Source organism: Ambystoma mexicanum, chromosome 9, assembly GCF_040938575.1.
Source record: "Ambystoma mexicanum isolate Mex_15411 chromosome 9, UKY_AmexF1_1, whole genome shotgun sequence".
NCBI classification, from domain to species: Eukaryota; Metazoa; Chordata; class Amphibia; order Caudata; family Ambystomatidae; genus Ambystoma; species Ambystoma mexicanum.
Window position 1 is genome coordinate 1,429,866,666 of NC_090931.1, and position 23,011 is coordinate 1,429,889,676.

General features: G+C 44.0%; 1 protein-coding gene across 2 annotated transcripts in view; it reads left to right on the forward strand.

The window, feature by feature from the left end:
- CTDSP1 (CTD small phosphatase 1) overlaps positions 1–23,011 on the forward strand; it is a 302,586-nt gene that overhangs the window by 269,820 nt on the left and 9,755 nt on the right. For both annotated transcript variants that reach the window (XM_069616838.1, XM_069616839.1), the window contains one exon: positions 7,863–8,048. In XM_069616838.1, the coding sequence (XP_069472939.1) occupies positions 7,863–8,048 (186 nt within the window). The remainder of the gene's footprint in view (positions 1–7,862; positions 8,049–23,011) is intronic.

Consider the following 23,011-nt stretch of genomic DNA (forward strand, 5'->3'; position numbering starts at 1 on the left):
GCATTTTTTGTATGTTAGCTGGAGGCTTTTTCTTCCGGAGCATCCAAGTTGGCGTTTGTGACGTCTTCTCTTTCAGGGGATGCTGCAGCTTGGTCAGTTTTGAGTCCTGTTTTGGGAGAGGTTTGATCAAAGGTTTTATCGATGAAAAGTGTCTCAGGAGGTAAACGAAGCACTACTAGAATTAAACAAGGAAGTAAGGAATTGGTTCAGTACATTACTCAATTTAAGTCTTTGGATGTTGGAGACCAAATGGCCAGAGGACAAGAGGGCTACCCTGTTTTACAGAGGCTTTGGAGATGACCTGAAAGACGCATTGCCTTCAATTGTTGAACTGTATTTTCCTGTGAGGAATTGATCTCTTTAGTTATGCAACTAGATTTAGACTAAATTAACGCAGAGGTGAGCTTCGGAGAGGAGGGCAGGATGGTAGACCAAATGCAAGGTTTGAGAGATCAAGCGCAGGACAAGTGAGTCGGGGGGTTCAGATCCGCCGTGGATAATACAGAAGGTCTCTTGAAGTCTAGGGGCCTGCCAACCAAGGAGGAGCAAAAAAAGGTCAGGGAGGGGTTGTCTGTATTGTGGTAGAGCGGGACAGGATTGCCCTTGAATTGCTTGCAGAAGGTGTATGCTAATTCCTGGTACCCAAGTCGTGGTGAATTCCATGCTGGCTACAGTTCCTCATATCACAGTGAGTGCATCCTTATTATTGGTAGGGATGGTGAAGGGAAGAGGTCCAGCTATGTTGGAATTTCATGGATTGGGGGTTGGCAAGATCTTTGGGTATTCCAGTTGTGTAAAAACAAAATCCAGAAACAGTCCGAGCTGTAGATGGTAACACCTTTCCTCTGGAACAATCACCCATGAGACAGTTCCTTTATGGATGGAAATTGAAGGTGGCCATGGGGAGGAATTGGTTTGGGAACTTATTGATGCCCCTCAATTGCTGTGAACTGTGGGTATGCCTTGGCTTACATTACACAATCCTATGATTAATTGGGAGAAGAGAATGAGTTTTAACTCAAATTATTGTAACATGCATTGTATGGCTAACCATCAGGAACAGGTTTTGGGTGGGGTTGGTAATTGCAGCGAGGTAGTGTACTGGTTAGCTGAGTGAGGAAGTTCCGCTGTAAGTATTGGGGCTGTAGAGGCAGGGGAGTTGCCACCTCATTGATGATATGACTGTAACATCGATTTTGGAGGATGGTGCTCCTGTTCCCCTGTAGTCTAATGTACGCCCTTACTGAAAAGGAAAATGAACACTTGAGATCCTATTTAGATGAGAATTTAGCAAAGGTTTTCATTCAACCATCTCAGTCCCCGGCTGCTTCTCCCCTTTTTTAGTACCCAAGAAGGACAAAACATTACAGACCTGTGTAGACTATCGTGTCCTTAACCGCGTAACTATCAAGAACAGGTACCCGCTTCCCCTCATTTCAGTAATGTTGATCAAATTCAACGATCCACTATTTTCACAAAGTTGGATTTCAGGGGAGATTATCATTTAATCAGAGTTCATGAAGGTGATGAGTGGAAAAAAGGATTTAAAACTAAATTTAGGCTTATTGAATATCTTGTAATGCCCTTTGGCCTAGGTAAAGCGCCAGCAGCCTTTCAGATTTTCATAAATGAGGTTCTATGAGAATTTTGGGACATTTTTGTGATTGTTTACATCAATGATATTTACATTTTTTCTCTGGATGAAAATCAACATCAGGAACACGTGAAGATGATTTTGCGCAAGTAAAGAGAAAAATTTGTTTGTCAAATTCGCAGTTTTACACTGAGGTGGAATTTTTGGGATTTGTGATGTCACCACAGGGTTTGGAGATGGATTCTCGCAAGGTGAAAGCTGTCAGGGATTGGCCATCTCCCAATTCCGTGAAGGAAATACATTTTTGGGGATTTTGCAATTTTTAGTGGCGTTTTATCAAAGATTTTTCTCTCAAGGTGTCCCCGATACCAGCTTGCTAAAAAGGGGGGTGATGTTTTTGTGGACAACAAATGCAGAACAAACATTTCAGGATCTTATAGCGAATGGCTCAGAGACGATTTTGCTTCATCCAGACCCTGCTCAACCCTTCTTTGTGGAAGCAGACTCCTCTAATGTGGTGGTTGGGGCAGTTCTTTCTCAAAGGCTTAACGTTTCTGGGCAATTGCAGCTGGTGGCTTATTTTTCAGAGATTGTCCCAAGCAGAAATCAGCTATACTATTATAGATCAGGAGTTGTTAGCCATTAAAACAGCTTTTCAGGAATGGAGGTATTGGTTGGGAGCGCGACATACAGTCATCGTAACATGCATTTTAAAAATCGGCCAATACTTTAACCCTGTGACAACTACAATGGTGGTTGTTTTTTGCTGAGTTTGATTTTGTAGTTACATTTAAACCCGGACGACAAAATGGGGAGGTCGACGCTCTTTCACGCCAGTTTCCGGGAAGCTTGAAAAGTGAGGAAGACAGGAATGCTCCTTTGATTGCGCCCAAAAGATTTGCTGTGGGAATTACTTCTGGGAGGATGTATTTAGAAGAGAAGGTGAAGCAGCAATTTGATGTGGAAGATTGGGTTCGAAGAGACCCCACAAGGAGTGTTAAAAACTGTCTGCCTTTGGTTGATGCTCATCTTTATTTGCTCAGTGAGGAGATTAGAGTGGAGGCATTGAAAGTGTGTCATGATTCGATTCTAGCGGGACATCCGTGTTATCGAAAAACCTTGGAATTGCTTTGTAGACCATCTTGGTGGGAAGGAAGGAGAGTGGATGTTCTGAATTATGTGAAAGCATGTTAAATAGGTGCACAATCATGTTAAATCTTTATTTAATGAATTTACATCGATTTTTAGTGGTTGTGGGCATTTACCGCAGCTCATTTTTTGCCCATTAAGCGAGAGGGCTCAGCAGTAAGCTTAGTTAAGGTGTTTCTGCAAGGAGTTGCCAGACTCTTGACAGGGGATCTCCGTTTGTCTCAAAGTTTTGGGGAGCCATTTGTAAGGAGTTGGGAATAGAAGTGAGTTTGTCATCCGCTTATCATCCCTAGACCAATGGGCTCACAGAAAGGTTCAATCAAGAACTTGAAAAGATTTATAGATGTTTTTAGTCAGATAGTGATTGGGTGGATTTGGTTTGGTTGGCGAAATTCTATAATAATAACGTCACTAAAGATTCCATCAAGATGTCTCCCTTTTTTTGTAATGTGGGTTACCATCCTAGATTTTCTGTGGAGATTACTAGTCCTGAAGTGGGAGAAGGGCTGTGTCCCCCATCCCCTGTAGTTATGATTTCTCCACCTGCGTGAGGGAGGGGACCAGAGTATACCGGCACATCCAGCTCTGCCGTATCGCCATTCCTTGATTCCCAGGAGCATTTAAGGTGACAATGTAACCAGCCCTTGCCTTCCGTATGTGACATGATGGTGTGCTATCCAGTGGGGTGGGGTCCTCACACTGTCTCTGCCCAGCATCACTTGGCTTCTGGTGGCACCTGGCTCTCATGGCAGCCCCACCATTCACGATCAAGGTGATGCATGGTCATTTGACCAATTTTCCTGGTTGGAGATGGAACAAACTGAGTATTGAGGCAGAATGTTATGAGGTCAAGCGTCAAGTGATCTTGCATGGATCCGAGCCAAAAGTATGTTCATCATACCCATGTTCAAACTTTAAAAGCTTTGGAGTTAATCTTGCATGGCTAACTCCAACCAGCAAGATTTTTCTCAAGTAGACCGATGTTTAACCAGACTTAAGGACCCAAAATGTTTTGGGGGCTGTTGACAGCTTCTTGACCTTGAAGCCTCTAAATGATAACTTTATATTTTTGCTGATCTATTTACCATCAGCAAGTGGATGCAACAATAACTTTTTATTAAGCTCTTAACAGCGTATTATCCGGCACAGAAATAGAGAAGTAATCTGTGGAGCTTCCTCAGCCAGACAAATCCTTCCGCTTGATTTCCGATTCCTCCGGCAGGCTCCCCATTCTAGACTCTTGCGTATAAATATATTCTATTTTCACGTACTTGTATATATCTACCTTGTCTTTCCCAATTTTTATTGTATTTGACAATTTTCTCTAATTCCAGGCCTATATTTTTTATTGTATTTTGTTAATGATTTGTGATGCATTCCTTTACTGTAGATACTTTCAATTTGCAGAAGACAGCGCAATTGTTTTGTCGAATGAAAAGTGCTTCAACGCTTTAGTAATACATTGTACTGAACGTGATTAAAAATACTCTTTAGCTCATAAAGAAAGAAGCGGCGCAGGCTTAATTGGAAAATCATTTTCACTAAAACAGCTCTGCCATTTAATTTTCAGAGCGAGAAACCAGGTGCTCTCCTCCTATAAGTTTTGTATTCGGAACAAAGCAAAGTTGATTTATTTTTATAAGTAGGCTAATTTTTCTTTAGGTGGTTTGATACATCATTGAATGGTCAGCACTAGAGAACGCATAGAACGAAATGCCCAAAGGATTGGATCCTCTGATTTCTCTCTTGGTTGCCATGAGAGAATGGTCTTTGTAGATGGCTTCTCCACTCTTAGATTATTTATGCAGTTTAACCCGTAGGCCTGTGTTATTAAATGTTTAAATGTGCAGGTATGACAAAAACTTGTTTTAGATTTCAAAAATATTGGTGTGATACCATAATCGATGTAGATGGTTTACATAAACACGTATTCAAATCGGCAACAACTAATTCAAGTGAAACCATGTTTAAATCGAACATTCTAGGAAGAGTTAATATTTGACAGGCATTTGGACTCTGTGTCTAAATAATAGTGCTTTCGTTATGGTTGAGCCCATATCTCCATGTACATGGAGGAACCCAAATAACAATAGTTGTCTCTTTCACTCAACCTAAGATTGACAGGTATGCCTCCTCTTTAACACTATTTCTGTGTCTTGTGAATCTGTCTAGATTTTCATGCTATGCATATTTAGTCATTGAGTGGTTGGTGGGGAGTATTATAAGTTTACTTTAGAAGTAGTAATTGACAGGGGTGTTCCTGTCATGCGTTCAGGTACACATAATGCCCTTTGGGGTCTACGCCCCAAATTGTAAAAAGATTGAGAACAATGTGTAACTCAAGAGGCTTCCTGTTGTACACCTGCAGCGTCTCACCTGTTCAGTTTGAAAGTTAGTCTTTCCTGTGTTTCTAAACAGATGGAAGCCCAAAAAAGACTAATTCTAGGTTTAAAAAAAAGTCTATGGCTTGTGAATCTGTTTACCTAAACATGCTATGCATATATTAGTGAGCAGTGTGTGTTGTTGACCGACGGTAAAGAAGACAACAAATTGCACACACTGCATGACCCACTTGAGCCCTTCTTTGAACATGCATGCTGTACGTTTTTTTTTTTTGTTCTTTTTTTTTTTGTGTTTAGCCCATGTTGCAGCCCTGCAGATAGTGTCTAGTGGACCATTGGTTGTGAATTCCAGTGAATCCACCACACCAAGCAGAATGAGCACGTGGTGTTGAACAAAGGTTTTTTTTGTGCAAAGATGTTGCATTGCTGGATTCAACATACAGTCCATCTGGTGATGCTAAACTTGCTTACCGGACTGCCCTTGCTTCCCTTGTTCTCTTGGTTCTGTCCATTTAGAACATGACTGCCCTGTCTACCTGGAGTGTATGTTAGGATCTTTCTGTTCGACTTGGGATTGTGAAAAAGTGCAGTTAGATTGATGGATTGGTTAATGTGAAATGGGTGTGCAGTTATAATGTCGACTGCAAAAAGTCTAATGACAAAAATGTGGAAAAAAAATGGCCGAAATTTTTTTTTCTCGAATGTCATTTTTTATTTTACATGTTTTTTTTTGCATTTGTGCGTTTAAAAAAAGGGTTTAAAAAAACAAAAAAAGGGGGGGGTTTGGTGGGAACCCACATTTCGAACAGAAAATAAAGACGTTCAAATTTTATTTTTCTGACATTTTTTCGACATTTTGACTTTCGACATTTTGTAATTCGACATTATCACTATAAACCTGTGAAATGTTATGTATTTTGGAGCAAAGCATAAGTGAGTTCTAAATACTACCTTGTCTTTATGTATGGTGACAAAATATTCATCTAGTGACAGTGCCTGAAGCTTACTGTCCCCTTCTTATTGATGTGATCGCTATCAGTGGGACCACCTTGTAGGACAGATGCTTAATTTAGCATTTGGGTCAAATGGTGGAAGCATCAGCCTGCCAAATACTGAATTAAAGTGCCAGCTTGGAGCTGGTCTAGCTGCTAGTGGGTGAATCAGTTTAGCTCCTTCCATGAAGGCTTTAACCACTGGGGCCTTACACTATGACACTTTGGACACTTTGGACAGTTATGTGGTGTATTCTGCCAAGTGAACCGTCAATTTATAATACTATAGCCCTGAATTAGAGGTATAGCAAGGAACCATGTTTGCTGTGGGCTTGTGATTTGATATGAAAAACTGTTAACCTAATTTATTAGCTTGACTGTTTTGCACACCAAATCACTATTCTTTTCTGCTTATTGAAATGGCAGGATCCTGTTTTTGGTTTGCCTGCCTCACTGGGGATCTCCATGTTAGAGCTGTATGACCTCTGGAGTCATGCCACCAAGCTCATGTTGGTTTCTTCTTCACTTTCTGCGCCTCGTTCTTCCTAGGGTTCTGTCTAAACTTTCTTCTGCTCCTTTGGCTTTTCCATCGACTCTGGAACCCGTTCTAAGTCCATGAATCCCTTCAGACCAGACACCTTCACTTAAGGAAGTTTGGTCCATATCACCATACACAAATCAGATGGTGACATCGAAGTACCACAGCTGCATGGATTGACATTCAGTCGCGCGCAGGGAAGGGGGGGGGGGGAATCACAGTGAGCCAGATTATGGGTCACAGTCTTTGCTTGTCCGTCATGTGTGTCATTCTTTGCTTATCCAAGTCACTTGTGTCTGTGTCTGCTCACTTCCGGTTTGATGTTTGTTTGGAAGCAGTTCATCTGTGCACATGCATTAATGCATATTTGGTGTTAAAGGCTAATTATTAATAAATGCCCATCATTTAACAAAAGGTTTAAAGACCCTTTGCGCGTAACCTAGAAGTCTCTACAAGGAGGGGACTCCCTTTCTAATTTCCAAAATGCACATTAAATCCTAACCCAGTAGTTCCTATGCCCAACCTCCTGCCAGTTACAGAGGGTGTCCAGTTTAAGTGTAATATAACCGATGGATGACCAGCCTTTTCAATGCTAACCCGTTACCCCTTATTCTAGAACTCTGTATCCCAAAATACTAGAGCCAACAAAATCCAATGTTAAAGCATGGCTTTTTCTTTAAGCTAGATGGTGGTTTTGGATCTGATCGGTATCAGGGCTGCACCAATAGGCTGATACCCTAGTATTTGTGAACTCTACCCGCAAACAAATCCATTACCTAATGAGCCCCTTACCGGAGAAGGGGGCAGGAGGGAAGCATGGGGGGAAAAAGGTGGCCTCAGAGGAAAAGCCACAAGGAAAAGGGGTGCGTAGAGAGTCAAGTTAGAATGAGCGTCTAAAAGAAATCTGGGCAAAGTTAATGTGGTGGGGAGAAAACCAAACATTAGGGTAGTAGTTGCTGTTGCATTTGCATCCAGAATAACATCCATTCTTCTTATCTGGTGATGGACTTTGTAAACGGAGTAACACTCTAGCTTCTGATATTTTTTTTGTTGTCCAACTAAATGGTAAGCTTACAATGAGAGCCTTCTTCCCTTTTAAAAAATGGTAACTCCACAATTGGAATGACAATCGGATGAGGTTGTAAATTATTGCAGCCAATTGTATAATACGAAATGTAAATGTTTGTGTGTCGTTAAAATGTGAAGTGTGAGGACCCTGGTTCTGATTTTTTTTCCTTTGCTCACAGTACGCTGACCCTGTTGCCGATCTGCTGGACAAATGGGGCGCATTTCGTTCACGGCTCTTCCGGGAATCCTGCGTCTTCCACCGGGGGAACTACGTCAAGGACCTGAGTCGACTGGGGCGAGAGATGAACAAGCTGATCATTATCGACAACTCTCCTGCCTCCTACATCTTCCATCCAGATAATGCTGTAGGTACCGGAACAGGGGGCTCCATAGAATGGGGTGCAACATGGGATTGGAACCATACAATACTGTCACAGATAAACAGAACCAGCCATTGTGAACTCTTAGCAAGTTACTTGTGATGATGGAGATGGTGCAGGACATGCAAAAAGCCAGTCAAAAACTCTGGCGCTCTAGCTCAGGTCACACAAAATGTCAGCAAAACACTCTGGGTCTCTCTCATGGTTAAATGCAACCTTAACACGTCCCAGACCAAGTCGAGGGGGACTAATTCCCTGTGGAATGGGCCTCCCGAACAAAGCAATTAAAGTGGTCAGAAAGAACATGGTCATTTTGGTAGCTATCCTTACCCTACTCCAGGTGATGACATGTACCCTCTGCAGATTAATGAACTTGCTACACTCTTTGAGAATTGCTCGCTTTGAGGATGATCTGAGGTAACAGACGCCCTAATCGACCTTCCTCCCGAGATGGACTTTCTTGCAGTTTTTCCTTTACAGGACCTCCCCACCTAGGACGACCTGAAATCCAGAGCGGTTCCTTAGACTAGAGACTTTGCCTCCTGTAGAACCTGGTCTTCCTCACAGGGTCCGACTCTGGTAGCAATGGGGAAGTGCACATATTTCCTCTTTCTCTTGGCCATGGCCAGCCTAACAAACCCTGGCGTGCCGTCATGAGCAGGCTCGCACTTTGAGATTGTAGTCCGATCATTCGCCCAATTGGTGACTATCACAGAGGGTAATACTTGTTGGGGAAATCTAGTGGACCTAATTCTTGCTTAACGAGTGGCCTCTTTAGCATTCCATTAGTAGCACCTCAATTTCCTCACATTTGTAGGGCTTGAAGAAATCCCTCACGTTGAATCACTGCTGCACCTCTCATTCTTTCAGTTGATACTTTGTGTGAAGTCCAACTTCATACCCAAAAATAAGACACTACCCATACTCTACCATCTTTCTCTGAAGCCATTTAGTTTGCCCCCCTGGGCTACCATGATCATTGGTGCATGATCGGAAAGGTGAATAGGTTCAATCCTTAATTGGTAAACTGAGAAGTAGGTTTTGTTTGGAAATAAAATATTGTCGAAACTCATCTCTGTCTATAAAACACAGAGGTTTAAAGAAGTGTCTTAAATATATTTGCTGTTTTATGGTGGATTAAAATTCCCATGACACTTAAATATTTTGCCCCCCACAAGACACTGGCCAGTCTAAATAAATTACAAAGTATATATTCTCATTCGAAGGCGCACAGTTATTTTATATGGCACTTACATAGCTCCTACTGCCATTGATATGGCCTTGAATCGCTGTGGGTGTGAACACCCTCCAGAAGAACGTAGAGAGAGATGTAAAAGGTGAACAAAGTAGTTCTAAAATGTGTGTATGCATTTTAGCCCGTACAAAGGTGGGTATCGAGTGAGTAGTGTTTGAGAAATATGCCAGCGAGCGTCCGTGTGTGGACACAATTATATTTCAGTATGAATTCTGGTACCCAAAGGCTGGATTCCTTAGTAAAGCAAGACAGCCATCGAAGCACAAGCATATGTGAATGTTACAAATGCTCGTGGGCCGATCATTGAACTGTTATAGATAGGGCAAACAGAAATGTACACTCTAACCATACTACTATATATTTCTGAGGCTTGTGTATTTGCTTAGATCACATGCTATGCATAGGCCAACATCTAGTGGTAGTCGCAGAGTATTACATTATTTGTATTCGAAGCTCGAAAAGGGACATTGAAAGGGCGTGTCAGTAATACTATCCCTAGTGTGACGTCCACTATACCCATGGTCCTAAACCTGTCGTGATTGTTCTTTCCGCCATCATAGTCGGACTTAAGTTTGAGTTCCGTCTTTCTGGCTAACACCTTTTTTGATTATACAAGTTTTAAGTTAGATTTCTTTCTATCCTTTCGACGGCCGTACCACCGGAAGATCTTCGGTGACGGCTTGCAAGGACAGATTCTTCATCGACTATGACTACTTGAACCGTCTCGACAAACTTTGACTGCGGCCTACTTAGGCCTCAAATGGGCCTCGGCCCTTCACAGTAGGGAGAGTGGGGGGAGGTCATAACTCCTTTCCTTTAAAGAATGCCTATTTCACTATTCTTCCTTTTCCGTCGCCAGGCTGCCATCTTTCCGTACTATGGAAAACACACCATTTACATTTTGCCCTTCCTGTAACAGGAAGTTTCCCTGGAAGAAGTATGTAACCTCTATCTCCCCAGAGACCACCCTGAAAAACATTGCAAGTTTTGGAAACGTTTTCAGCCCAATACACTAAAGCACTGCAAGACTAAGCGCTGTGCCCATCGCGCCATGCAGGCTGAAGCTGCTTTGGACGTGGCACCCGGGGCAATCCTCCGACTCATCAGGCAGGCCGCCGGTTCTGCTATGGAGATGACACCTGGCGACTCAGGCACCCACACTGCACGCCACACAAAGCACACACCCCGTGGCCGAAAGTCGACCGCCTCATCGACAGTTAAGCCACACGCGGTGTCGAAGGGAAGGTCCAAACAAAATCAATTTCCTCTGTCCCATCGTGTTTGTCACATGATAGGCCCCCAAAACGGATGCCAAAGTAGGTTCCTGACACTGCGAATAAACAGGACAAACCCTTGGGTACCGGCAAACGTGTGTCGAATGACGCTTCGTCTGCCTTTTCCAATGGCTCTAAAATGAGGGAGCTTATTAAGAAACCTGTCCCAGACACACTCCTCAAGTCCAAGGTGTCGCAAAACTCAATCTTCAACGCCCTTACTCTCTAAATCCCATATCTTAAAGGCTAAAGAGCCCTCTCTCTTTATATGTCTCCTGAAGGGGTGTCACTAAACAACCCTCTACATCAGAGAGCATCTCTACCCCTGTTCCACAGGTTTTTTAAGCTCCATCTAATGGACCCTTGAATAATTCGACAAAATAATGCGAAGAATGTCATGCTTTGTAGAGTTCTTTGATCGTCACCCTGGTCAACTGTCCAACCTAGAAGGGCCCTCACAAGAAGAGGCAGCTAAAGACCACAACCTACTGCTAAAAAACCACAACTAGACACTGCCCAGCCAAGCACTTTGCAGGACATGTCCCAAGATCTCTATTACATTGGCCCTCTAAAGATCTGGTTCACTCAGACCAAGGGGACCTATATGACCCAGACCAGTATTAGGACAATGACGTCCACATCATACAATCTCCAGACCATCATAATCAACTGTGGCTGACTCCGCTGCAGATAATCGGCTGCAGTATAATGAACTCCTCCTAAAGGCTGCCAAACATTTCAAGATCAATGCACAAGTGGACAAAGATTTTGTAGGAGACCTCCTTGGGGATAAGAAGTCTGCAGCTCCGTTTATACCATTTCTGCAGTCCATCCAGAGGCACATTCAGCCTTCTCTCCTCACCCCATCCTTACAAGGGCAGTTAACCCCTGAATTGAAAAGATGATACGGCCAGCCCCCTCTGATCCATTATACATCAGGAGTCAATTAAAACGTTACTCTCTCGTTGTAACTACCACAAGAAGGATGGGCACAGCCTTGGCCTCTGCTGAAGCCCCTCCTAACAAGGGGAGCAAAAAGATATATACACTAGGCGGCAAAGTAGCTTCCTCGGCTGCATATTAAGTAAGAATAGCTAATAACACTGCACACTTGGCAAGTTACAACTTGCGATCATGTAAAATAGCTATTAAAAACAGTGAGCAGGTGGGCAACTGGATCCTTAAAAATAATCTGTACGCAGCAGATAATGCAGGCTGTTTAGTAGCAGAGGGTATTATTCTTAAGACCATTCAGCTTCAAGCTGGAAACTCTAGCCACCCTACTTAATATCCCAATCAAACCAAATGCCTTATTATGGGAAGCAGTCGAGGACGCACTGAAAAGTGCTAAAGAAGAATACGACACCCGTAAGTCCCTGGGACAACATACTAACAAACCGTTTGTGCAAAGAGGCGGGTTTAATGCACGCTGTTTTCGAGGAAAAAACTTCCAACAGTGCTATAACTATAGTCGGGGTGGACAAACTTCATCTTGGGGTGCCTCGCATTATCAGTCCTCTCAGCAACAGTTTCAAACAGTGCATAGACTGTCTAGGAGTAGTCGAGGCAGAGACTCCACCCCCCTACTAAAGCAATGAGCATCCACTCCAAGTCCCCTCTCATGCCTTTCCAGTAGGAGGTTGCATTTGTCATTTTACCCACGCATAGTAGGGGATCACGTCAGACAAGTGGGTACTCTCCACCGTGGCGGGAGGCTATTGCATAGAACTCATACAGAGAACATCCATCCATCCATCCACCCACCAGCCAAGGCAAAGACAAACAACACAGAAGGAACAACGCATTCTGCTAGAAGAGGTCAAAGCACTGCTGGAAAAGTATGCTATAGAGATCGTCCCAGCAAACCAGGTAAACAAGCGTATCTGTTCACCTTACTTGTCATGACATCCTTGCAAGAATCCACAGGAGCTGATGCTGGTCCCACAGACGCTCTCCAGATGCTCTCTGCTCAGCCCCTGAAATAACAGCTGAGTTGAGCACCCCAGTGAAGGAAAAGGGATAGTGGATAAAATAACAAACTTCAGACACTTCTGGCTCCTGACCTCCTGGCCCAGTTCTGGTATCTGTAGTGAAATAAATACACCAGGTTACTTAATACTCTACTCAGTATGTAAGCAATTACTTATGTAATGTACTTCTTGGTTACCTGAGTTACCTTTACTATTTGCCAAGAGGTGTTGAACAAGAACGTTTTTGAACACACTTTTATCTTTAATGATGCTTCTGCACTCTTCTTGGTGAAACGAATTTTCATCAAAGGTTCCTAACTAACCTTTTTTTTTTAACTAACTACTTAGTTGTAAGAACTATATTATACTTTCTTCACCTTTAATCTTGAATATCTTCCTTCAGTTGCTATTAGTTTATATTTTCTTTGACTGCTTGAAAAAGTACTTGCTTTATTGTATTTGAGATAGCTAAAGTAAATATGGCTTCCCCCTGTGCTGCTGGAGACCTGCTATAGAATGGTGTGCTCACGCTAGCTGAATTATAGATTTTCTCCACTGCGCATGTGCAGAGAAAAGTTTTTTGTATTGAATGCTACTGCGGAGCGGGTAGTCCTGTTTCGATCTCATTGACTAAAAAAGACTCGTACCCTTATTGCAATACGAACGCCTTTGCCGCTCTGGCTAATGAACTGATAAGCCTTTGTTCGCTCTCTCTAAAGCTCTGCCACAGGCTGCTGAGCATTTACCTTGCACACGCGCCAGGAATCAACTGACACTGGTCTTCCCTGCTACTCTGCTCGCTCTCTCACTGCAGAGCTGTCGCAGGCTACCGATCTATTACTTCGGTCACGCGCAAGGAGGCGATCAACGCTGGCCTTTCCCGCTACTCTTTCTCCAGTGAAACACGCACTGCCTCTCATTCATGCTGAATGTTAATAAATAATAATAATTCACACGCGCACTGTTTTCTTTCTCAGATTAATCTAACGCTTGAGTGTGTTATGTACTTAAACACAGTTCCCAAAATAAACACAGTTCTGCTGCCTATTGCTACCAGGCTTATTTTAACTTTACATTTAAATGTACATTTACTCTTACGCTAATGCAAGAATATTTACATTTCAGTCTTCCTTTGAAAATTTCAACATAGTCTCTCTAATTGCTGCGCTCCCACCTGTGGCCTTCTTATTACACGAACATCATCAGCTATAGTTGACTTCTCTCTTGTAGCTGACTTCTTTACTTCTGTGGTTGAAACTCTGAACGGGGACTAAGTTAAGGAGCACAACCTGTCAAATATCTATGGCTGAATTGAATTGATATTTTATTTATATTGCGCTCATACACAAGTGTTTCAGATCACAAAAGCTCTTTAAAGGCTGAAAGGCTGTTATAGAACCCTGGGTTCAAGCAAGGCACTACAGGCTATGTTTCCCCTCAACCAATCAAATTCACCCTCTACTCCACCATCTACACAAGTTGCATATAATAATTATTGTCAGTACAATTGGGTCATTCGTGTCTTTTATTAGAGGCCTTGACCTTTATTGTGCATGTAAAAAGAATAAAGCTGTGTTTCACATATCTTCTAAACTTCAAACCTATTAATACCACAGCAAGTTCTTTGGTTCTCTAATGGTAGTGTGATGTAGACTATTGACCACGTCCCCATACTGCCTATAGATGGCAGTCATTCTATATTGCGGTGTGGTGTATTCTCCAGTTTGTACTTGGGCATCTATCATGGTAGCCACCGTTGTCTGTCGACCCACTGTTACCATCATCATCATCGCTGAATTAGGCATACTATTTTCACAGCATCTTAGTCCCAGTTGGCACACACAGAATATTGGGAGAAGAAAGACAATAATGGGAATGAGTATCTTCGCTGCTATGTTCACCCATGATGGTATCCAGCTGAACAGATTGTCGAACCACGTGTTGTCTGCTCCACCTTCTGCTCTCATTCTTTCTCCTAAATTATGCACTGCTGTTATCACGTGTGGCAGTGTCCCGTTATCAGCATCTGAAGTTGGTACGAACGTGCAACACGCCCCCCCCCCAATTTTTTTGCAAACACTGCCGTCCATCGCCGTGATAAGAACTAAGACATATCTGTTTTGCATCGTCATCGGGCGCAGTGCACGGAGCTCTATTTTTATGATGTTGAATCCCTCTTCAGTGTCGTTAGCCAGCTGGATGAGCTCCCAGCGCATTATCTGCAGCCATTTCGCGTTTGTCCTTGCTTGAACGCCTGGTGCTAGAAATGATGCAAAAAATGTCTCTGCAGATGAGAAAAGCTTGTACTGCTGTGGGATTTCAGCAAGGAGTTCTGACGATTTGGACGAAATATAATTGGATCTTTTTCTGCGTGACAACTTGGTTCTCAATGTTTCTTCTGACAACAGTTCGTATGCTGGGGGCTCCGTGATTGTCTCATCGGGCGCTGTCGATGGGTCAGCCGATTGGCCTGCTGTCGAACTGTCAGCCGAAGGCCTTGCTGTAAACTGAACGTGGCGCTCTCTGGTATCACCATTAGTGCTGAGTGAAGTGTGGGTAGGGCACAAGTACCCCTCCAGGATGCTGGGAGATGCAGGTAAGCTCATTTGCCACAGATCCAGTAAATGGCCATTAATGCAGCAGTGCCTTTTTTCATATCTGGTATTATTAAAGTCTTATTGCACTGCTGTGCGATTCCCATATTCACCTTCCCTTCTCCATGGAAGCAAAGTTTGTGCAGTATTTCCCTTTGAATCTTTATGGGTCTCTCTAGGGGTGTGACCCATGTCAGCTTGGTGATATGCTGTGACCAGATGGGGAGGCACGTTTCTTGTGCCCACTCGTATGTTTCGTCTGGCAGCCCTCAAAGCCCCTCAGCTTTGCATTTAATCGTTTCATCATGCCACTTGTCTGCATACCTTGTCCCTTTTATGATAAAAAATGGCTCTTGGAGGCAGATTACTCCTTGTCGTCTGCTGGTACATGTTTGTATTTTTCCATGGCGACTGTATGTGTCTGAAATTTCTTTTTTTATTCTACACAGCATCAGATGAATCAAACATTGGGCCTCAGACAAGGGTACTTTCTGTGGAACTAACATTTTTGGGGTTCAAGTTGCATCAGGAATAAGTGAGCACACATAGAAACTTTCATTGCTTGCTTTGCTGCGGCGCTCATGTCTGAATACCATTTATTTGATTGGTCAGGGTGTTGGGGGTCCTCTATTTCATATAACCCCAGATTGTGATAAATATCATATCTGTTTTTTCCCGCCCCCCTTTTTCTCCTCCTTTTTGTTTTTTAATTGGGTACCAACTTGTTGATATTGCAGCGGGAATATTCTGGACCATGCATCATCAATGTTGTTCATAGTGACGTGTGTATTCGGTAGTGGTTTCTGGTGCCGTGTGTGTGTGTGTGCATGCTTGTATTTCTGGAGTTAGTCAACCAATAGTAATCGTCATTTACATTCCACCCAAGCTCTATTTCCTTACCCATAGTATTGCTCACCAATGGAATAGCAGTTTTGTTTACATGCAATTGTTCATAGGGTGACGTTGTATTTATACTATTCGATTCAACGTTATAAGTGTCCTTCAAAATGGTTGTTACTCCAGTCCATATTAGTTTAGACCCTGGTTTTGTCACATCAGTCCCGCTCCCCCCTTTGTTCATTTCATTTGCCACAAAAATAAACAACGTTATACCAAATAAAATTAAACATCATTATTGCAAATAGTATGGCAGCATATTTTATAACGCATTCCACATTACTTAATCTACTGGCCCTAGTGGCATCCCTATTTCTATCTAACATCTCAGCCTGCTCAGCCGTTTCATCGCATTGGCTCATGTTGAACCTATGTGGGCGAGACAAATTCGTTAAGTCATCATGAAAAGAAACCTATTTGCAATTGTTCGTTCTTTCATCTTTTTGCTCAATTTGGCATTTAACAATATTTATCATAAAAACAATGAAGTAAAATAGAAAAAAATAACACGATTCATATGAGATTTAAAAAGAAAAAGGAAAAAAAGAGAGACAGAATATATATAACATTTTTTTTTGCTTTTTCACTATTCTTTCCCTGTCTTAGTTGCAGTTTTCATCATTTCAGACCGTGTTGACGATGCCATCCACACAGTCTGTTTCATTTTGGGGGAGTGCGACACCGCACGCCCTTCTCACATCTGAGAGGTGCACCCAGTATTTCAGTCCCTTCACTTTAACTGCAGTTGGGGTGCTGTACACCACTGTGTATGGACCATGAAATATTGGTGAATTCCACCTTCTTACAAAACCTCTAACATGGGTGTGTTCCCCTGGCATTAAAGGCCCCTCCGGGCTATCTGCTGCCGGCATGGAGGTGCCTGTTGCTACATCTTCAGTAAATGGCGGAGCAATTTGTTTTGCTATGCTGTGTACGTTTGCTGTGCTAGGTATTCCTTAAACTCTTCCCCCAGCACTGTGGCAGCCCTGTGCGCATCAGACGCCCTCCTAACAGGAGAGAGCGGTGTGTGCATTCTTCTCCCCGTCACGATTTCGTGCGGGCTTAAATGGTGATCCTTGCATGGTTGATTTCTGAGTTGGAACAGTGCTAGGGGCAGACAATATACCCAATTTCTTTTTTCAACGTGCTGCATAATTTCGATAATTTGCTTTTGAGCAGCCCGTTGATCCTCTCCACAACTCCATTGGCCATTGGATGATAAATCGAACATAGTTTGTTTCACTCCCAGAAGGGAGGTTACTTCTTTGAAGAGAGAATTCACAAAGTGCGTGCCGTTGTCTGAACGGATCACGTAACAGATTCCCCACCGCGAGAATACTTCTCGCACAAGGAACTTGGCAGCACATTTTGCATCAGGATGGGGACAGGGGACCGCTTCCACCCACCGTGAAAAAGGGCATACCACCACAATCGAGTATCTCGCTCCATTACATCTTTCTCCCATATCGGCGTAGTCGATATGTAGTTCTCTGAATGGACCTGTAGGGCGTGGCAAAGTGCCACGCAGAGTTCGTAATGTCATTCCTGAAGTTTGGCATGTAGTACATTCAATCACAAATTTAGACAAGTATTCGGGCAAATTGGGAACAAACCAATCCTCATTGTCTGAGGCGATGTGGTGTTTTGCAACGTGAGCTGGGAAATGCAGTTGTTGGAATGCTACTTCTAATAATTCTACAGGCATCACTACCTTGCCTGTCGTTTCCTGTCTCCAAATGAGATCTGTGGCTGATTGTTTACATCCTCGTTTGCCCCACAACTCCTGCTCTTCCGGTGGGGCCTTTCTTTGGAGTTCTATCAATTGTGCTATGGGCGTGTTCTCAATGCATAGCACACTTCTCCACTTGCGTCCCTGCGCGTCCAGGCCTATGACCACAATGCGTTTGTTGGAAACTTGAACTGCCTCAATGTCTATTGATATGATTGTGCCTGGCACTACATCTGTTGGTGTGATTGGGCGGAATATGAATTCTGATGGTATTCTCCACTCTGTGTTATTTCAGGCACTACTCGGGCTAATACCTGTATTCCATAGACGAACATGTCCATGTCAATGGGGATCCCTCTTACTGCAACTTCCTTTGTAATTGTACTTATTATGAGGAGTGCTCGTACGGGGCATACCCCTGGCGTCGAGCACACTATTCCTCTTTCAGTAAAGGCTATGGTCCTGTTTAACTTACTGAGCAAGTCTCGTCCCATCAAATTGATTGGCGCGTCTTCGTAATACAATAAGGGTGCGCACACTGTTTTTCCACCTACTGTTACATCAAGATTTTTTGTGTAAGGAACTTTTAAAATAGCCCCGGAGAACCCCTGCGTCTCTAAATTTCTTCCCGAGAGCTGAAACCGCCCTTCTGTGAGACATGATTTTTCTGCTCCAGAGTCTACCATAAAGATAAACTGCTTGTTTCCTATCTCTGCCGCCACTAGTGGTTCCTCATTTGCACTTTGTGTGGTGGATAGGACTGGACACGCAAGTGCTCCCTGTGGGCTGTCATAGTCTTGGTATCTTTACTGACCTGGCACTGAAAAAACGTTGTCACCTACGACCGTTACGCCACGGAATGGTGCAGGGACACCGTTTGCGGCCGCCGCAAAAGGGTAATTATTTATGTTCCCTACTGAGTTTTGTCTTGCCATGGGCTTAAGTGCGTTTTGCTGTTGTGGCTGCTGCTGCTGTTGTGGGGCTGGCTGTCTTTGTTGCATTTGGGGGTCATAGCAGTACTGATCTTGTTGTCCCCCTCACCCCATTGGAGCTCCACAAGGGCTACCTGGGTGTGGGCAGCCCCACCCCTGTTCATTGTTCATGGGCTGCTGCTGCCCCTGAAAATAACCTGATGGTCGCATTCTACAATCTCGTGAATAATGTCCCCATCCTCCACAATTCCAACATGACCCCTGTTGTCCTCCTCTTGGTCCTTGCCCACCATACCCTCTGTTTCCCATGCCTCCATATCCTCCCCTCTGCCCACGGTAGCCACCTCTTCCTTGGGCCGGCCTGTTCTGCCACTGTGATCCTTGGCATGGCTGTTCCTCTCCGTTCCACTGTCCTTGGTCCTCTACAACCCACTGCGCTGCTATCCCAATGGGTCTTCCTCCCGCGTTTTCCTCTCCTTCGTTTCCTCTGTCTGCGGTTACGCTGGCAGTAAGGGCGGCAACCTTCACTAATTTCATCTGCACTAATTTTGCTTCGTCGGCCAGCCTCTTTGGTGTGACCTCCTTTTCTTTCTCTTTGAACCTCCTCCAATGGTGTACAATTATGCTCTGAATTTCAGGTCACCCTTTGGCTTCGATCCCAGCTATTTTGTCCAAGGCCTTCTGCACCTGTTTCGGCAACCCCTTTTTAATGATAAAATAAAATAAGGCTGTTGATTGATTCCATGCCGTACCAGTTTCACTTCTCCATAAGTCTTGCACTTGCAAAATTAATTGCGCAGGGTCCTCGTTCTCCTCCATCGTGCACTGCATCACTGCATGTAAATCTGGAACGTCTGGAAATGCACGCCGCAATGCATCCCACACTTGTGCTCGAACATTATTGAATGGTGATCCATCGTGGCGATCACAGCTCATTGGTACTCCCGGGAACCCTGCCCTTTCCCAGATTGTGTCTGCTTGGTCCCCGATTGCTGATATTAATAAGCTTTTTACATCACCTATAGCTAACGGCACGCCTGCTGTGTTCTTCTCAAATACATGTATCCACTTACCTGTTCCTCCCGTCAGCGGGGGGAGGAGTTTTAATACGTTGTTTTTGTCCATTTGGGCCCACGGAATATAGTTTGGCCTACCTGCTCCTTTATGTATCAGTGACATTTGTAGTTTGTGTTTCTTTCCTGTTTTGCTCGTTCTCCCTTTTTTTGTTTTACTTACCAGTATGTTCCCTGTCCTCCCTGTTCGTTGTCTTAATCTACCTTGCCATAATGGTGGTGATAGTGTGTCTGGGTAGCGGCAGTTTGGCAGTGGGGAACCTTCTGCGGCAGCTGCCTCTTCGTATTCATCTAAATCATCCCATACTTCTTCTATCTCTGACTCAAGCTCGTTATTATCCTCCCAGTTTTCCTTGGGTTCGCTTCCTTGTCTTTCACCCAGATCTCCACTTTGTTGACTCTCCGGTGTGTTTGGGCGTATAATTCTTACTGGCTTGTTATTCAATTGGAACAGGAACTGTCCTGACTGCCACTCTTGTTCTTGTCTTTGCTGTGATGACGTCCCTTGCGATGCTAGAGATTGCCCTGATACCGTGGATGCTGGGGTTGCGTTGCTTACTGCCCCTATCGGGGGGGGTGAGATCTGCCAGTGACCACGGGGGTACCTCCCCGCCCCCTGGCAACATTTGCCCTTTGTCACATAGAGCTCATAACCGTGTTATTTCCATTTGTGCGTGTGCTAGCTGGCGATTTAAATTGCCTGTTAAACGTGCTATGTCCACAGGAGGTGCTCTCGTGGGGCCGTACAGGCCTCCTTTGTCATATGGTGGAGGCTCGGGGGTTGTTGCCCCGCCCTGAGCAGTGGGGGTGGGTGGTACATACAGGGGTTCACTAAACCCTACTGCTGGCCTGGTCATTAAGAGATAGATTTTTGTTACTTCGTTCTCAGTTGTAGTTGTTGAGCACTCCCCTTTTAGTGTCCCACTTACTACTTCAGGTATTTTCTTCTTTTCTATCATTCGGCTTGTACCTACCTCTGCCATGGGGGTAACTTCCTCGAACATTCGCCATAAATCTAATACTGCTGTCCGGTTCTGTAACTGTTTCTCTTTGTATCGTACCAGCAAATGTGTTGATACTAGGTCCAACACTCTTTTGTCAAATGACCCTCCTTCTGGCCAAATTGGTATAACCCCATCTCCTTTTATCTCAGTGATCCACTGATCGTGATACTTCTGTTTCCTGTCGCTATATATTGGAAGGTGTTGGCAAATATGTGCCAGTGGTGTTACTCCCCCCCCCCCCCCCCATGGCAATGCTTCTTTTCCTTTCTTGTGTGTTCTGGTACCCTTGAGTCCCTTCCCACCTCTCACTTAGTATGTCAGTTACAATATGTGAAAAATACATTCTTTATCAAAGCTTGCAATTATGGTATGTCACATTAGCTGTTCTTTCTGGAGGTGTTACCTGGTCACCTCTCACAATTTATTTCTTCGCCTATTATTCATTAATCAAAAAGTTACTTGTACTGAAATACTTAAGCGTGTTCAACAAAACATGTACACAAAGCAGATCGACAAACATATAATCATGCAACATACACATGCACTGCCTGCGCGCGTTGGTTCTTTCCCTATTCCCGTTACTGTCCCTAATTTTTTCTTCTTCCCTATACTGCCTACTATTTCGCATTCACTCCCCACCTCTTTCACCTTTATTGTGTCTCAAGATTTCTTTCTTCCACGGAAAAAGAATATTCTAAAAACTACTCAGAGTCTACTAAATATACGAGACCCCTACTATTTTCTCTTTATCTCTATTCTGCACTTGGTCAGGACAAATGCTATGCGGCGCCGCCTTCTACCCCGTACGGGCTAGGATACCACTTCTCCTCTTCTCACTTCTTACAACACCTAATGGCGATATAAAGGATTGATCAGAAAAGCCTCACCGTCACTCATACAGACCCTATTCTTAACTACCTTCCCTTTGTTGCTAATTCCCTTCTTCCCGTATTTCCCCTTACCTTCCTTTGGGGTCTTTGCAACCGGGACTCCACATGTTCAGTCAGGTACTCCGAGGGTCGCTGCTCACGGCCGGACCTCGCTCGGGTCCGTCCCCCAACCAAGCCTGCCTTGGCGAGCAGCCTTTTCGATCGGGTATTCGTCAACCGGGAACCCTTGACCCTTTCTTCTTGGTGTGCACAGTCTGGACAACCGCGGAGGCGCTGGTTTTGCTGGGGGTGCCCTGGATCTCGCTGCCGGGCGGTGCAGGCCTCGAGGCACCTCTCTAAATTACGTTGCGGGGGGTCACCAAAAATGTAGGTGCTCTTCCCCGGCTTACTACGTGTGAGAGAAAATAAAATAACCAACCCCTTTCGGGGAAGAAGGCACCGAGACCTGGCTGCAAGAGTTCAAAGGATGGTTTATTTCTCCAGCTAGGAATAACCCCAAAAAACTCCCACCAAACATTTACATCAACTTGTGTATATATATCAATTAAAGTAACTCTAACAAAAAGTGCTAAATGGACCCGTTTGGCCAGGCGCTGTGGTGCCGTAGGTGTGGGTGGCATCTCTTCCTTCTGGTTGGCTGAGTGGCTGACGAGGTGACGGACGTCAAATATCTTGTGTTCCACGCAGGTCAGGGTCCGGTCACTGTGGTCACTACCTAAGCTAATATGTTGCATTCTTAAAACACTAAATAACAATTTATCTAAAACATTTTATGCTACTTTTCATATATCGACACAAGTTACATATAATAATTGTCAGTACAATTGGGTCATTCGTGGCTTTAATTAGAGGCCTTGACCTTTATTGTGCATGTAAAAATAATCAAGCTGTGTTTCACATATCTTCTAAACTTCAAACCTATTAGAATGAGAAAAAACATATATTGTAGTAAAATGCTTAAGGTTAATAGTGGGTGTGTTGGGTGGGTTTCGCAGCACAGGCGAGGGTCTGCCACTTGAAATAAATACCTTACAGGGAGCGCAGGGTCAAGATGGCAAATTGTTCTAAATGGGGGTGGGTGGCTTGCACGTTTATGGGGACGAATGAGCAGAAAGTGCTCAGCTCATCCTGGTTCACATGCCGGTTCTCATGCTAGCAGTGATCTCAGAGGAAGAAAACTGTATCATATTGGTTGTTGCAACTTTCTCCGGCTTCAGCGTGAGAATGGAAGCGCAGAGCCTTCCTTCGCAGGGGGAATGCAAGGGTGGGGGCCAGCCAGCTGCTTGCGCGCCTTGTGTGTGTTTCTCTGTCCTTGGCTGCTGCCAAGGGG